This window comes from Hemitrygon akajei, chromosome 2 (assembly GCF_048418815.1).
Source record: "Hemitrygon akajei chromosome 2, sHemAka1.3, whole genome shotgun sequence".
Classification (NCBI taxonomy): domain Eukaryota; kingdom Metazoa; phylum Chordata; class Chondrichthyes; order Myliobatiformes; family Dasyatidae; genus Hemitrygon; species Hemitrygon akajei.
The window spans coordinates 30640415-30658920 of NC_133125.1; the positions used below are offsets into that span (position 1 = coordinate 30640415).

At 40.7% G+C, this 18506-nt stretch overlaps 1 protein-coding gene across 4 annotated transcripts in view; it reads left to right on the forward strand.

Annotated features, from left to right (window-relative positions):
* Window positions 1–18506, forward strand: part of LOC140740356 (casein kinase I) — a 233163-nt gene that overhangs the window by 200060 nt on the left and 14597 nt on the right. For 2 of the 4 annotated variants that reach the window (XM_073069505.1, XM_073069513.1), the window contains exon 11: window positions 11300–11395. The exons of the other annotated variants lie outside the window; for them this stretch is intronic. In XM_073069505.1, the coding sequence (XP_072925606.1) occupies window positions 11300–11395 (96 nt within the window). The remainder of the gene's footprint in view (window positions 1–11299; window positions 11396–18506) is intronic. 4 annotated transcript variants of the gene reach the window in all.

Consider the following 18506-nt stretch of genomic DNA (forward strand, 5'->3'; position numbering starts at 1 on the left):
AGCTATAAAGGGGAAAACTTGAAATGTGACACCAAAATAATTACAATAACAGAACTGAATATCTAACTTTTCAAGATTTTCGCTTTAGTTCCTATGTTTGTTCAAATTAAAGAACAGGGCATTGTCATAAAATGTCTGCAAATTCTTTTGACAATAAATTATGTTCAGCAATGAAATAGCTCTGCTTGTACAAGCAGATGCTGTCATTACTCTAAACAAGCACTATCCAGTAAGCAGTGCCAGTTGCCGTATAGAATGAAAATGCCAGCTCATTTATTACTGTGTACGTCATTTATTCTGCCCAAAAATGCTTGAAAGATCAATTAGAAATTGATTGCAATCCTGTAATAGAGACTTCAGTTATCTTTCAGTTTAGTGTAAAGGTATCATTCATTCATTTTGCATGAAAATGAACACTATTTGTTGGACATCATGGCTACTTCTAATAAATGTCATTACCAGCATTTTCCTAATCTTTATAGCATAGTACTGTAGTAAGCAAAGCAGCAATCATGGAACCTTGGCTATAACTTTTATGATTACCTGTCAAGTTTTAGAATGAATGTCATCTGAATTAATGTCACATTTCCTTTAAAAGTAAAAACCTGAGCGCAATAATAAATCAATGAAAATGGAACATGTAATTCTGGTTTTAAAAGGCAAGTCAGTTCTGCAATGTTTAATAGACATTTAAGAAAATAAAAAAAAAAGTTTATTTGGATTTTAAAGAGATATTTGATAAAACATGCCATAAAAATCTTACTCAGTTGGTTCAAAGATAGAAAACAGTAAGTAAAGATGTCTTATTTTAATTGAGAAGATAGTCACTGATATCACCCAAGATTTTCAAATTCTTGTTTTCCATTCTTGTGTATGGCTGGTATTCAAAGTGAGAGATTATAATGCGGTGGATTCCAGTTAATTTGGACCCATTGGGACCAGCATATATTGGCCTAATTAAGCGACTGTCCCGATTAGCCAAAGATTCATGGAAATAGTTAAAAAGCTATACAAAAGACAAATTACCATTTAACTGGGTAATAAATTGTGTTTAAATGAAACATAGAACAAACTAGGACACTGCCAATACTACTACAGTACTATGAAACTATGAATTCCTAATAGTTATCAATAGGAATTCATTCAGTGTATGCTGCCTTGTTTTGTGTAACTGTAAATGAACAAAATCAGCACAGACACTTGGTACATATAATGGTCTGCCTTCAAACAATGCTTTTGATTCAATGCTCCAAATATTTGTTTTCATTGTAACATTGAAGATGATTGTCCATACTTTCAAATTCTTTGTAGGTCCTGATTTGCTGAAGTAGTGAAACTGTTTTGTTTTCACTCCCAGCATCTCCTAGTCTGAGTACTTGAAACCACAATGAGAAAAACAATTCTGAATTGTCTGTTGCTTACTTATTGACGACTATCAGTGACAAATATCACTGCTTTTTAAACATAAACAAACGCAACCTGCATTATTTGAAAACTGTTCGCTTTAAGCATAATGTAGTGTCTTAATGGCCACACGAGTGCACGCGACTGACATTAATTAGAAACAGTTCGGCAACAGTCCCCTAACGCAACTAAGCAACAAAATGCCCAAAATAAATGAAGGGAATCAGGACACTTTCTCAATTAGATTTCATTACTTAAGAGCTGTCCCGATTAACCAATGGCCCAATTAACTGGAATTCATTGTATTAATATTGGCATATTTTAAGATTTATTGTGAATACAATTTTAATATTATTTAGACAAGTCAGATTGGGTATATAAATCTTTCAATACATCTGTGTAAAAATGCTTTGATTCTAGAGTTGCTTACTTTCTGGCATAGGGGAGTTCAGGGGTCTTCCTCAAAGATTTTAACTTTGGAGTAATTTTCCAGACTGAACTGAAGCTGATTTTTGCTTAACCCTTTTCCAGTTGAGAGCCAATTTACTCGCTGTTCTAAGAAGGGCCGGTAACTTTCTCAGATGTGGAAATTGAGGCACCAGAAACTCCAATCAGTAGGCTGATTAGGAACTGCATTACAGTTTCCATTCCTGCGATTATTCGAAATCGGATTCAATATCTATATGTCCTGAGTAGGAAGTGTGAATGCTGATGCTAATCCAAACATACATTTCCTTAAGTAGGGCCATGAGGTGCAAGACTAACTCACATGCATTTTTTTAGAAAGGGGAAGTACTAATATTTAGTGTAATCAAAATTAGAGTTTTTCTTCCCCCCCCCCACCCCCCTGCCATAAGGACTTAAAAGGGAAAAACTATTTCTGTTGGTAGCACAAACTTGAAAGTATTGCCGAAAGAGTAGAGGGGAGAAATTTAGTTAGGACATGTTTCAAGGAAATTGAATGCCATGTCAGAAACTTTGACTAACCAAAATTATTAGTTGTTTGTCAATCAGGTGCATTTTGGGAAGTTAAATGAGGCCAGGCAGGACATGGACAGTGAATGGCAGAGCTCTGGGAAATCTTGTTCAGCAACAACACCTTGGGGTGAAATACATCATTCCCTTGGCAGTGGTGACACTGGTAGACAGAGCGATGGCGATGATATGTGGTATGATTGCATTCATTGGCTGAGGCATTTAGGACAGGACTTGTGACATCATGTTAGAGTTGTAGAGGTATTGGTTAAGTTGCACTTAGAGTATTGTGTGCAGTTCTGCTTGTCGCATTTTTGGATGGTTGTCATTAGGCTAGAGAGGGTGCAGAAAAGATTCACAGAAATGCTGCCAGGACTGGAGGGCTTGGGTTACAAGGAAAGATTGGATTGGCCTGATTGTTTCCCCTGAAATAAAGGAAGATGAGGGTGACTTTATCACGTGGGGGCATAGATGGGGTACTTCACAGGACATAGATTTAAGGTAAGAGGGAAGATATCAAGGGGATCTGAGAGTGGTGGCGATGTGGAGCAAGTTGCAGGAAGAAATGGCAGAGGTAGGTATAATTAAAATGTTCATAAGACATTTGGAAAGGACCATGTGTGTTAAAGGTTTGGAGGGATATGGACTTGTGAAAAGAAGAAATGCCACTTCAAGGAAAATTTAGTGAAAAGATGATTCCCACTTCTGTAATATTGAGATTCTGATCAATAAAAATAGTGCAACACAGCAGTTTTATATTTTCCAGTTTACTAGAGCAGAAACAATGCTTTTGCAACATTTTGTTTGAAAAGAACATGCTAGATTTTATTTTTCAGAGGGACTGTAGAATTTTGAGTCCTGAATACTTAACAATTTGCAGCATTATTGTAAACTTGTAGAAATTTACAATAACTGAACATTATGAATTGCTATGTATTGCTCATGTGGTTCCATTGTTTAAAAAGGGTTCTAAGAGTAAACCTAGCAATTATAGGCCTGTCAGTTTGACGTCAGTGGTGGGTAAATTAATGGAAAGTATTCTTAGAGATGGTATATATAATTATCTGGATAGACGGGGTCTGATTAGGAACAGTCAACATGGATTTGTGAGTGGAAGGCCATGTTTGACAAATCTTACTGAATTTTTTGAAGAGGTTACGAGGAAAGTTGACGAGGGTAAAGCAGTGGATGTTGTCTATATGGACTTCAGTAAGGCCTTTGACAAGGTTCAGCACGGAAGGTTAGTTAGGAAGGTTCAATCGTTAGGTATTAATATTGAAGTAGTAAAATGGATTCAACAGTGGCTGGATGGGAGATGCCAGAGAGTAGTGGTGGATAACTGTTTGTCAGGTTGGAGGCCGGTGACTGGTGGTGTGCCTCAGGGATCTGTTATTAGGTCCAATGTTGTTTGTCATATACATTAATGATCTCGATAATGGGGTGGTAAATTGGATTAGTAAGTATGCAGATGATACTAAGGTAGGTGGCGTTGTGGATAATGAAGTAGGTTTTCAAAGCTTGCAGAGAGATTTAGGCCAGTTAGAAGAGTGGGCTAAATGATGGCAGATGGAGTTCAGTGCTGATAAGTGTGAGGTGCTACATTTTGGTAGGAATAATCCAAATAGGACATCCATGGTAAATGGTAGGGCATTGAAGAATGCAGTAGAACAGAGTGATCTAGGAATAATGGTGCATAGTTCCCTGAAGGTGGAACCTCATGTGGATAGGGTGGTGAAGAAAGCTTTTGGTATGCTGGCCTTTATAAATCAGAGCATTGAGTATAGGAGTTGGGATGTAATGTTAAAATTGTACAAGGCATTGGTAAGGCTGAATTTGGAGTATTGTGTACAGTTCTGGTCACTGAATTATAGGAAAGATATCAGCAAAACAGAGAGAGTACAGAGAAGATTTACTGGAATGTTACCTGGGTTTCAGCACCTAAGTTACAGAGAAAGTCTGAACAGGTTAGGTCTTTATTCTTTGGAGCGTAGAAGGTTGAGGGGGGACTTGATAGAGGTATTTAGAATAATGAGGGGGATAGATCGAGTTGACGTGGATAGGCTTTTTCCATTGAGAGTAGGGGAGATTCAAACAAAAGGACATGAGTTGAGACTTGGGGGACAAAAGTTTAAGGGTAACTCGAGGGGGAATTTCTTTACTCAGAATGAGGAATGAGCTTCCAGTAGAAGTGGTAGAGGCAGGTTTGGTATTGTCATTTAAAGTAAAATTGGATAGGTATATAGACAGGAAAAGAATGGAGGGTTATGGGCTGAGTGCGGGCCAGTGGGACTAGGTGAGTGTAAGCATCGGCACGGACTAGAAGGGCCGAGATGGCCTGTTTCCGTGCTGTAATTGTTATATGGTTATTTGAATTGACATGCACAAAGACCATGCATTGACTATGCAATTAAGCTTATGATTCTGTGAAAAATATTTAATTTTGCCTCCAATTTAGTTAGCAGGTTAAAGAGAGCTGCAATCAATGCCAATTATAGAATTCAGTTAAAGTTGAAAAAAATTTTAAGGAGTTACAGTTGCAAGAAAAAGTGTGTGAACCCGTTGCAATTACCTGGATTTCTGTATTAGTTACTCATAAAATGTGCTCTGATCTTCATCTAAGTCACAATAATAAACAAATACAATCTGCCTAAACTAATAACACACAATTGTACTTTTCATATCTTTATTGAATACATTGTTTAATCATTCACAGTCCAGCTGAAAAAAATGCAAACTTGTATTTAATAACTGGTAGAACCTCATTTAGCAGCAATGACCTCCACCAAATATTTCCTGTAGCTGCTGATCAGACTGGCATAATGGCGAGGAGGAATTTTAGACAATTCCTCCATACAAAACTGTTTCAGTTCATCAATATTTCTGGGATACCTTGCATTTACAGCCCTCTTAAGGTCATGCCTCTGACTTAGCCATTCCAAAACAATTTTTTTTTAAACTTTGAAGCATTCTGTTGTTGATTTACTCTTGTGTTTCAGATTATTGTCTTGTTGCATCATCCAACTTCTATTAAGCTTCAGGTGATGGACTGCTACACTGACATTCTCCTGTAGAATGTCTTGTTACAATTTTGAATTCATTGTTCCCTCAACAATTGCAAGCTGTCCAGGTCCTGAGGCAGCAAAGCAGTCCCAAACCATGATGCTTCTTCCTCTATGCTTCACATTTGGGATGAGGTTTTGGTATTGGTAATTGTGGAACATCTAGGTGGTCTTTTGCAAATTTGAGACATGCAGCTATGTTGTTTTGGAGAGCAGTGGATTCTGCTGTGTTGTCCTTCCATGAACACCATTCTTGTTCAGTGTTTTTCTTGTAGTGGACACATGAACAGACACTTCAGCAAGATCTAGAGATTTTTGCAAGTCCTTTGCTGTTACCCTTGGGTTCTTTTCCACGTCCTTTAGCATTTCATATTGTGATCTTGTCAACAATTTCTCTTCCTGTGGACTGATGAACACTTAGGTCTTTAGTAGAAATGACTTTTCCAGTTTCATGCATCTCTACAACTCTTCTTCTAAGGTCCTCTGAAAGTTGTTTTGATCAAGGCATGGTGCACATAAACAGGTATTTCTTGAGAAGAGCTGGCTCTGTTAGTAACCTTGACCTTGTGTGTCTTTTTTATAGGGTAGGGTACTTATACAACCCACACTTCCAATCTTGTTATTGATTGGAACACCTGACTACAAACAGCTTTTGCAGAAGGTATTACCCCCAGAGGTTCACATACTTTTTTGAATCTAGACTATGATTTTTTTTTTAAATGGTGTACTGAGTATTGATGAGAAGAAGTACAATTGTTTGTGTGTTACTAGTTTAGGCAGATTATGTTTGTCTATCATTGTGACTTAGATGAAGTTTAGACCGCATTTTATGAACTCTGTAGAAAACCAGATAATTACAAACGGTTCACAAAACGTTTTCTTACAACTATGTACTTGTACATTACAAAACACTCTGTTTATTGATTGATTGCGATACAGTGCAGAATAAGCCCTTTGGGTCCTTTAAGCCACGCAGCCCAGCAATCCCCAATTTAATCCTAGTCAAATCACAGGACAATTTACGATGACTAATTAACCTACCATCCGGTACATCTTTGGTCTGTGAGAGGAAACCGGAACACCCAGACAAAACCCACGTGGTCACGTGGGGAACTACACAACTCCTTACAGGCAGTGGCGAGGATTGAATCCGGGCCACATCTACTGTAAAGCTCTGCCATGTTGCCCATGCTTACTGCTTGATGTTAATTTGCCGCTATACAGTTCTATTTGAAAGTTTTTGCTTCTCCGCTCCTAAGGATAAAGAGGCTTTGAATTTGCATTCATTATTTTTGCTTGGAATCTTTGTCAGTCAACATCCATTTTCCCTTGAGCCTTTCATATTAATTCAGCAGTGGTGTCAAGCATTATCGGAATGTAACCAATAAAGGCCTATCTTCTGTCCTGATTGTTACAGTTAATGGTGGTATTTGTACTGTCTGAACCACACATCCATTCATCACTTTGGAACATCTGTTGTTCAAGAGCCATTAACACACATCCTTGCTAAAGTAGTTCAGCATCTGTTTTGGATGCCTTTCCAGAAATGCCTCATTTCTGACCCACTTGGCTGCTGACACTCATATTTCTTTCATCATGTTTCACTTACACATTGAGTCACTAAGGTTTTCTCTATTTGCTGTCCAGTTGCGGCATTACCAGAGTTGGCACCAGCATTTGTGGCCCCACCCCCGTGTTTTTTTTTTGCAGCATTGATGTTTTGTGGAACATTTCTGGTCACGTCTGTCCAATGTTTTGCTGTTGTGTACTCTTGCGTGCTCTTGATGCCAATTGAATGGATGTCACGCTGCAGAAAAAAGTGTGAAGCAAACAATTCAGCCTTTTCTCATGCTAGTTTTTATTGAATCCTTTGCTTTTCCCACTGTCAGTGCATATTGTACTTTTTGACACAGATGCTGATCAGTTCCTAATATGATTGCATTGAAACTATAACATTCCAATTACTTTTTGTTCAGTCATTTCTTGTACAAAGAATAAAAATCTGGTGAATTCAAAATCCATTCTTTCTCTTCTCAGAGTTTGTTATTTGCAGTTTGCTGTTATCTCCCTGGCATTAAATCATATCTGTACTTTCTTAAAATAATGCTCAAAACTGCAAACATAACTCTTTGTTTGTTTTCTTATTTTAACTGCAGCAGGTCCAAGATCATGTCGTGTGATTTAATCAGAAATAAAATCCAGTCTAATATAGATAAAATAAATCCCTCTTTCTGGAGGTAATCTCATAGGAATAATACGGAAAAGCTGTGTTCATCTGGTTTTCAAAAGTCTTTCAATATAGTGATATATAAAAACAAATCTCTTTAGAAGGACGTTTAGATGAGTGCCTCATAGCCATTGCCTTTTTCTCTCTGTTGTCTGCTTCAGTCAATTTGACACTGAAACTTGTAATGACTTTGCTGGGCACTTAACTACCTTGACTGTCTCAGCGCATCCTTCTTTCTTGCACTTGATAAATTCGGCAAAAGATACTTGGATTTTGGTCTTTTACTGTTCCAATTCTGTGTGGCAAGATTTAGTTCCCAGCTACTCCTTATTTACGTGTGCACAACATCAAGGCACCAGTCTAAATACTTGGTTTCTCAATGACTGTCGCAGGTGCCTCCTATGTTGCAATAAAAGTTTCCATATTTACAGAGCTCAGTTAGTAGCTGTAGTTTTAAATTCCACATTTGTTATTCATTCTCTGTCCTTGAAATAAACTCCATCAGCAAGTGTGCAGTAGAAGAGGAACTGCGGTTTCTGTTCTGTTCCTAAAACTTGCTCCCATTGTGGTCAACGGGACCATATTTTGCAAGAAACATGAGAAGAGCTGTTACTTCTTGGTTCTTGGTAAAAGAAGATGAATAAAGAGACACCGGAGGATGATTAACACAAGAGATTCTGCAGATTCTGGAAGTCACACAGTGCTGGAGGAACTCAGCAGGTTAAGCTGCATCTATGGAAATCAATAAACAGTCAATGGTTTGGGCCGAGACCCTTCATCGGGACTGAAGAGGAAGGGGCAAGATGCTAGAATAAAAAGGTTGGGGGGTGGAGAGAGGGAGGACAAGCTAGAATGTGATAGTTGAACCCAGGTGGGTGGGGAAGGTAAAGGGTTAGAGAAGAAGGAATCTGATGGGAGAGGAGAATGGACCATGAAAGGAAGAGGAGGAGGAGGGGCATCGGGGGAGGTGATGGGCAGTGAGGAGAAGAGGTAAGAAGTCAAAGTGGGGAATAGAAGAAGAGGGAAGGAGGAGGGGAAAAGAAGGGAAAAGACAGAAGGAGAAATCAAAGTCCATGCCATCATTGGAGGCTACCCAGATGGAATATGAGATGTTGCTCCTCCACCTTGAGAGTACTCTCATTGGTCCATGGCCTCCTCTTTTGCCGTGATATGTCGGAACGGAAGTGGAGACAGGAATTAAAATGGTTGGCAACCCTGAGAATTCCACTTTTGGTGGATGAAGTGGAGGTGCTCGACAATTTATGTTGGATCTCACCAATGTAGAGGAGGCCATGTCGGGAGCACCGGATATAATAGGTAATCTGAAAAGATTTGCAGGTCTACTGTTTAGAGCCTTAAATGGAGATGAGGAAGGAGGTGAATGGGCAGCTTGTAGCATTTCTGTCACTTGCAGAGATATGTGCCAGGAGGGAGATTACTGGAGTGGGACAAATAGACAAGGGAATCACAGAGGGAGCAGTCCCTATGGAAAGCAGAGTGTGGAGGAAGGTCAAGATATGTTTGGTGCAAGGATCCTGTTGGAAGATAGTGGAAGTTACGGAGAATGATAAGTTTGGATGCTGAAGCTCATGGGATGGAAGGTGTGGACAAGAGGGACTCCATCCCCATTAAGGCAGCAGAAAAAGAGTGGTGAATGTGATGTCTGGGAAATGGAGGAGATGCGGGTGAAGACAGCATCAATGGTGGAAGGGACGCCCTGTTCTCTGAAGAAGGATATCACCTCTGAAGTCCTGGAAAGGAAACCTCTTCCTGGGAACAGATGTGGTGAAGATGAAGGGACCGAGAAAACGGAATAGCATTTTTACAGAAGACCAGGTAGTTAGGCACGGGAATTGGTAAGTTTGTAAAAGATGTCGACAGACAGTTTGTTTCCAGAGGTGGTGGCATATTGGAAAAGGGGAGAGAGAGATCAGAAGTGGATCAAGTTAATTTAAGGGCAGGGTGGAAGTTGGTGGCAAAGTTGATGAAATTGATGAACACAGCATGGGTGCATGAAGCAGCACCAATACAATTATCAGTGTAAGGAAGGAGGAATTAGGAAGCATTACCAGGAAAGGCTTTGAAAATGGACTGTTTCACGTACCCACCAAAATGGCAGGTGTATCTGGTGCCCATGCAGGCCCCCTTGAGCTTGGAGAATGTGAGGGAACCGAAGGGGAAATTGTTGAGGGTGAGGACCTGATCTACCAGGTGGTGGAAGATGGTGATGAAGGGGAACTTTTTGGACTATTTGTTGAGAAAGAAGTGGAGAGTTTTAAGACCTTCTTAATGGTGGATAGAAGTATATAGGTTCTGGACATCCACGATGAAGTTGAGGTGGTCAGGGCCAGGGAGTTGAAGGTTGTTGAGATCAAGAGCATGTGAAGTATCACTGATGTAGGTGGGAAGGGACTGAACCAGGAGGATAGAATGGAATCGAGCTATGCAGGCATGGGTTCAGTGGGCTAGGAGCAGGCAAAGACAATGTGCCCACCCAGACAGTCAAGTTTGTGGGTTTTGGGTAGAAGGTGGAAAGAAGCAATGCAAGGCTAAGGAATTAAGAGTTTGATGACAATGGATTGGGGCACTCCAGAACTGATGAGGTTAGCGATGGTGTGGAGACAGTGGCCTAATAGTCAAGAATGTCCTTTTCAAGGGGCAAGTAAGTGGAGATATCTGAGAGCAATGATCTCAGTCCAGAGATGCACCTTTAGAATCCAGTTGGACCTAGCAAACAATCACAAGCATTCTGGTCGTGGTAGATCAGTCTTTCAGATGATACTAATTTTATGAGAACTGATATTTGATGCATGTATGACATGGAAAGTGCAAGTCATGCCCGGAATTGTCCAATCATATTGCCATCAGGATGTGAATGGATCCAAGGAATATTGTTGCATTTCACTTTGATAAAAGGTGCTTTCAATTGCAGTAGTGCAGAAATAAACAGATGGAATTTCCTGCTAACATATCAAGTAGTTACTTTTGTCACTTGTAGTGCTATGGAGGAAGGGGATTGAGGCAAATCAACCACATTGATAAGCTTCCACTGAATTCTATTTGAGGTTCTTTCGCAAGAACAAGTAAATTACCTGACCTTTTGTTTAGATGTCAATTGCTGAATGAGATAGCAAGATATTAATTTTGTTTCTCTAGTATCTCAGAGATTGAATATGTGTTATTGAATCACGTGGTGGTGTTTAAATTGTCCTGATATTGAAAATGAAATATTTCATGGTCTTGGAGTTTACGATATAAGAGGGAATGGGAAACTATCGTAACCAAATAACCTCTAGTCTTCATCTGCTTTGTCTCAGTCTTGAAGAGTTTGCAGCTCTGAGCAGTAATTCAGTGAGCATTAAAATCAGAACTTGATCAGAATTGATCTGATTAAAATCAGAATTGAATATTACAGCAAAAACATATATACTGTCAGTTCTCTATGCATGAATGTTGGTTTTATGCAATTCATATAATCATTTTGTCTGTTTTCTAGTTTGTGGGTTTTTGTGCAGTTTTTGAGGTGCTTTTAAGTTTGTTTGAATCTTCCCACAGCATGTGGTTTTAATAAGTTGTTGGGTTTTCTTTTCTTCCTTTTCCATGCATGCTTTATAAAATAAAAAAAAAATGGCAGTCAGCAGAGCACAGGGGTGCATGGGACACTCAGCAGGCCAACCCCCATCACTTGAGAGCTCACCTGGCAGCTGACCGACATGGTGGTTCTGTACAGGTATTTTCTGTTTCTTCTGCATGTTTCCCTCTCTTCCCTGCATGCTTGTGTGGTTCTTTGGGCGCAGTACGATTGCATTCCTAGACTGGCTATTGCACCTCTACCGAAATTCATTCCAAATGTGTATATCCAAATGATATAATGACATACAAAGAGCTTGAACTAACCATAACCAGTGGTCTCCCAACACCATTACCCTCTCCCTACCTGACTCTTTCCATACACATGACACAATTAGAAATCCAAGAATGCGGTTTGGGTCAATTACTAAATAGAGTTCTTATTAACTTTTTGAGGCCATTGTTCTTCACCTTGATCTGTGGAACCCTTTGAAAATTCAAAATGATTATCCATGTTAAAAGCTGTCATAATGAATACCTGAATCTCAGATTAGGCCTTGCTGTAGCATTTACCGACAATTAAAGTTACAACATCTGTCTAGTCTGGACAGCGTTAAACTTGCAATGATTTTTACTCACACAGATCAAGCATATAATTTTGTTTTAACTGGATCTGTGTGATTATTCCAATAATCAGAATCAAATTTATTGAATTGAACATCATGATATTTTAAATGAAAGTTGATATCATTGTTTGGATTAAAGTTAGTATCCATTGATAGATGTCATTTAATTTTGTATTCTGTAAAGCAGAACTTTAGTTGTCAAAATTAAAGATAGGAAGGGAGATGGCATGCCATATCAGTGCATGAATTCCTGTTTGAGTCTAATATTATGCTAGCAGTTGAGGTGCCAGTCCATAACATTGTGACGAAGACTTAATGGAGGCCAGCATGCAACACAGCGAGAGCAGAACAGGATTTCAATCAATGCCTTCATAGAGAAAACTATGATTTCAGAGACAGAAATAAAGAACAACATCGTCCCTTTTAAAAATTTATTTAGAGATACAGCACTGTCTGCACAGCCCAGCAACCCACTGATTTAACCCCAGTCTAAACACAGGACAATACTTAGTGACCATTAGTTTTCTAACTGGTCCATCTTTGGACTATGGGAGGCAACTGGAACACCCTGAGGAAACACATGTAGTCACTGGGAGAATGTGCAACTCCTTACAGACCGGGCTGGAATTAAACTCCAATGTCCCAAACTGTAATAGCATCAAGCTAACTGCTACACTAGACCATGGTATCCCAAAGAGATTATAAATCTTGATGACCACATTTAGAACAAAATCTCTGATATAAAATTGTAAATTTATTAACACAACTGTCCTGCAAATGAGGGTATATGGTAGGAAAGGAGTCCAAGCAGTTCCTGTCCATTAATTCATTTCAAATGGTGTACTGTTTGCCAGAAATGAGATTGAGGCAAGGTAAATCTGGGATTTTGGTTATCAAAATTACCTAGATTGTTCAGGGAGGCAGGAGGGAAAACACTTTTGACTGTCATTCAGGGCCAGGGAAATAATATAATTGGCAAAAAAACCAATGTGAAGTTGAGGGAGATCGAAGTTCAAAGTAAATTTATTAATCAAAAGAACATATGTCACCATATACAACCTCATTTTTTTATGGGCATGCATGGTAGATCCATGAAAGACTGCACCCAAAAGGATGGACAAACAACCAGTGTGCAAAAGACAACAAACTGTGCAAATACAAAAAGAAAATAAATAAATAGACAAATAAATGCATAAAAAAATAAAGAAAGAAACAATAAATATCAAGAAAATAAGATGAAGATTCCTTGAAAATGAGTCCATAGGTCGTGGGAACAGTTCAGTGATGGAGTCAAGAACCTGGTGGTTGAGGGGTAATAACTATTCTTGAAATTTGTGGTGTGGGCCCCGAGACTCTTGTACCACCTTCCTGATGGCAGCAGTGAGAAGAGAGCATGGCCTGGTTGATGGGGGAGGCCTTGATGATGGATGCTGCTTTCTGCGACAATGCTCCTTGTAGACGTGCTCAGTAGCGAGGAGGGCTTTACAAATATCTTTTCAATGCAACAAGTTTGCTGTGTTTGTGTGTGTATGAGAGGAGTGCATTTAAAGTATGCACGTACTCAGTATAAAATAATCTGTATAATAAGTATTCTAAATACTTCTAAATGCATCAGCAACAAATAGAAGTAGAATTATTTTTTTTCTAGTGTAACATTTCCCTTTCTAGCCCACTGAATTTCGTATCAACTGCATGAGATTTTACTGGATGTTTTCTCTTAACCTTGGATTGGATGATTGCATGGGCATCACTGGGATGTTAGTGGGTATATGCATGTCCTTTGTATTTATTGTATGTATTTGTTTTGTGTGTTGTGCAGAAAGTGTTGACCTGCCGCTAGTCTGTCCCTTACTGTTTATGTAGTTATGGTATATCATTATCTTTGGCAGTACCAGGATATATTACCAATTACTGTCTACACTTTACATTGTACACAAAAAGATAGACGAGTGTTTGGGGAAATTCACTAGCACAAAGATATTAAAAGGCTATCAATAAGAAGCAAGCAGGAGAAAATATGCAGATGCTGGAAATTCAAGCAACACACTCAAAATGTTGGAGGAACACAGCAGGCCAGGCAGCATCTGTGGAAAAGAGTACAGTCGGCGTTTCAGGCTGAGACCCTTTGGCAGGACTGGAGAAAAAGCTAAGAAGTGAATTTAAAAGATGGGGGGAGGGGAGAGAGAAACACAGGGTGATTGGTGAAACCTGAAGGGGAAGGGATGATAAAGAATTGGGAAGCTGATTTGGTGAAGGAGATACAGTGCGAGTCTGATCAAAGAGGACAGAAAGCTATGGAAGAAAGAAAAGGGGAGAGGAGAACCAGAGGGAGGCAATGGGCGAGCAAGGAGATAAGGTGAGAGAGGGAAAAGGAGATGGGGAATGGTGAAGGAGGGTGGGGGGGGGGGGCATTACCAGAAGTTTGAGAAATCGATGTTCATCCTATCAGGTTGGAGGCTACCCAGGCAGAATAAAAGGCGTTGTACCTCCAAACTAAGTGTGGCCTCATCATGACAGTGGAGGAGGCCATGGATGGACTTATTGGAATGGGAAGTGGAATAAGTGGCTGCTTTTTCTGGCGGACGGGGCACGGGTGCTCGGTGAAGTGGTCTCCTAATCTACATTGTGTCTCACAGCAGGCCACACCGGGAGCACCGGACACAGTATATGACCCCACAGAAGTGAGTCTGTGTCACCTCACCTGGAAGCACTGTTTGGGGCCCTGAATGGTAGTGAGGGAGAAGATGTAGGGGCAGTTGTAGCACTTGTTCCACTTGCAAGGATAAGTGTCAGGAGGGAGATCAGTGGGGAGGGATGAATGGACAAGGGAGTCGAGTAGGAGCAATCCCGACAGAAAGTGGAGTGGAGGAGAGGGAAAGAAGTGCTGGGTTGTGGGATCCCATTGGAGATGGCTGAAATTTCGGAGAAATATATGCTAGACACAGAGGCTAGTGGGGTGGTAGGTGAGGACAAGATGAACCCTATCCCTGGTAGGATGACAGGAAGATGGGATGAGAGCAGACGTGCATGAAATGGAAGAGATGGAGTTGAGAGCAGCGTTGATGGTGGAGGAAGAGAAGCCCCTTCCTTTGTTCTGGAATGGAAAGCCTCAACCTGAGAGCAGGTGCAGCGGAGATGGAGGAATTTAGAGAAGGGGATGGTATCTTTCCAAGTAAAATGGTGGAAGGAGATACAGTCCAGGTAGCTGTGAGAGTCCGTGGGTTTGTAATAGACATCAGTAGATAAGGTGTTTCCAGAGATGGAGAGATTGAGAAAAGGGAGGAAATTGGAGGGGCCAAAGGAGAAATTATTTAGAGTGAGGACAAGTTCTGCTAGGCAGTGGAGAGTGGTGGTGGAGGGCAACTGGTTGGGTCTGGTGTCCAGAAAGAAATGGAGAGCTCTGAGGTCTTCCTGGTGGGGGATGGAGGTGTATAGGGACTGGATATCCATAGTGAAAATAAGATGATGGGGGCCAGGGAACCTGAAATCATTGAAAAGATCCAGAGCGTGTGAGGTGTCACGGATGTAGGTAGGAAGGGGTTGAATGGGGAGAGGGGGGAGGTAAAACAGAGTCGATGTATGCAGGTATGAGTTCAGTGGGCCAGGAACAAGTTGAAACAATGAGTTTACCTGGACAAGCAGGTTTGTGGATCTTGGGCAAAGCTAGAAACGGGAGGTGTGGAGTGCGGGAACTATGAGATTGGTAGTGGTGGATGGGAGATCCCCAGATTCAATAAGGTTGGTGATGGTGTGGGAGACAATGGCTTGGTGTTACTTAGTGGGGTCCTGTTCAAGGGATAAGTAAGAGAAGGTGTCTGAGAGTTGGTGCTCTTAGACTCCTCTCAATCAATTGAAGCATCAGTTTTCTTTGCAACTTTTGAAGTTTGCCAGGTATTCATTTAAAAGGCAATAGGCCCTATTGACATCATTGAGGAGATTACATAATCCCCCTTTCCTCTCCCACTCAATGGAATTAACAGTCAGTCGGGTGTTCATTGTACATTTGAATTTATTTGATTTGTGAGCTGTTGCTGTTTGAACTGTAAAGGCCACACTCCAGTTTCTCCAACAGATCTATCAAAGTGATAGACAATGGTATGCTCGATTTGTGCCTCTCAGCATGTGTGTTGTTATCGGAAGCAGTTTATTACTTTAAAGTCCAGTAGAATGTAATCATTTTCTTTAAATCATTTGTTTATTCTGCCTTGGTCTAACCCCTCAATTATGGAATGCTTCACTTTGGCTTATGGCTTTCCTGTTTTCTGTTCAAGTTTTCGAATGCAGAGCAACCCAGAAAGTGTTGAAATTTGCCAAACTCGTGGTCAGATTGAATCACTGTGTCTCGAGGGCATGACACTGCCCATTGTTATTCTTGATCTGGACCTGGTGATTATCTGGCACACACTGCAATTTGCTGGCATCTGACTGGAAGATCTTTTGGACTCTTGGATGTTATTTGCTATTAATGCCCCAGCCGCTTTAATTAGCTTTTTTAGACCTTGGACAGTCGAGTGTTATACAATATGGAAGCAAGCCCGTAATCCCATTTTATTCTTGCCACATTGCCATCTGTTCACCTAATTCTAAATTGTAAGGGTAATTTACAGTGTTCAGGTAACCAACCCATACACATCTTTCAAATCTGGGTGGAAACTGGAGTGCCCAGAGGAGAGTTGCAGAGACCATGACCAGGAGGCCAGGATTCAACTTGGGTCTGCCATTCTGTGAGGCAGCAGAGACCATGTACAGGAGACCAGGATTCAACTTGGGTCTGCCATTCTGTGAGGCAGCAGAGACGATGACCAGGAGGCCAGGATTCAACTTGGGTCTGCCATTCTGTGAGGCAGCAGAGACGATGACCAGGAGGCCAGGATTCAACTTGGGTCTGCCATTCTGTGAGGCAGCAGAGACGATGACCAGGAGGCCAGGATTCAACTTGGGTCTGCCATTCTGTGAGGCAGCAGAGACGATGACCAGGAGGCCAGGATTCAACTTGGGTCTGCCATTCTGTGAGGCAGCAGAGACGATGACCAGGAGGCCAGGATTCAACTTGGGTCTGCCATTCTGTGAGGCAGCAGAGACCATGTACAGGAGGCCAGGATTCAACTTGGGTCTGCCATTCTGTGAGGCAGCAGATTTACTAGGTGAGCCACTGCACTGCCCAATTATAACAAATTCCCCCATGACTTGCAAGTTTTAAAGGGGAATTCAGCATTTGTGGCCACGCTCAGTCTCTGGAGTGAAGAATCTGGGTCATGGAGAGTCATGAGCAGAGAGATCCGGGCTTTCGTGAGTTTTGGGGATGTGAAAAGAATGGGGCCCTGATGAGTTTTAAGGACTGCAAAAAACATCTCTTGATGAGTCAGCTGCCCAGTGATCAAGATTTTCAGGTGAATGGTCAAATGTTAAGAGGTGTGCTTACAATTCATTGCTTTTCAGATGGGGATCCATTCTGCTCATGGTTATTGCAATACATTAAAATTGTTTTGTTTTCAAACTTTCCTTTTATGCTAATCTTCTGTGAATTGAAGGAAATGAATATAAAGGTGTCAGAATAGTAAGAATAAAAATGCCATCTTAGTTGAAGTAAGAATATATTGAAGCACTTCACCCATTCCTCCTGGGAAAAGTCCCACTGCGGCAGGCTGGGTTTTGATCTAAAATCACAGCTGAAGGACGGCACCTGCAGTGACGCCCTCCTGTAGCAGAGCAGCACTGCACTTGGCCTCCTGCCAACTTGCAGTCTGCATATGTCTTGGGAGTGTGGCGTGAACACACGACTTCTTAATTCAGGAAAACGTGAATTTCCATTCAGCCTCGGCCGATATCTTCCTGGATATATGCAAAACAAAAAAAAAGCTTTCTGGGTTACAGAAGACATGACTTGCAGAAATTCAGCTTTGTGCAAATTCTCCCATGCATTTTTAAACTTTTTTAAGACAGGGAAGTTAGTTACCTCTGGAGCTGTGGAATAGGGGTAGCAGCTAGTTAATTTAAAACACCACCAGTATTCAAAAGGAAGGTTTTTACATGTAATCTCTCCACAACATATCACTGACATTAAGAATGCTGCTGCCAGTCCACAGTGGGAGGCCACTTAAGAGATTTGGTTTGGAAACTGACAAGGTACATCTCTTCTTAACTGTTTGATTAAAGTGTGGATTAATGTTATCTTCCCAGACAACTTGGATTTTTTTCATGTGAAGACTACCTACACTATAACTGGCTCCTCCGATGAAACCAGTACAACAAGTACAAACGTTTGTAATTGGCTATAAGCCACCAGCAGATTTTATTCCCATATTCATTTGACTGATCTGCTTATTTGTGTTACTATGAAAAAGTGATGGTGCTTGTCTCCTACTTAATGTATTTTTTATTTTGTATTTCTTCTCCTTTATTTCTTCTGATTCCAACCCACATAACATTGACCTATGAGCTGCAAAGAGTCAAAAATTGCTTTCAGCGCTGCTGTTTTCATTAAGTGTTGCTTTGGCTCTGGAGTACTTTTATTCCCACTATAAGCACCAGCTAAGGATTGCTCTTTATGAACTACATTTTTGGTGCATGTATCACATTTGCAGTAAAACACAGAAAACTCTGCACTGTATTTCTTCGAGCAGCTCACTGGTCTTGGGGAACCGA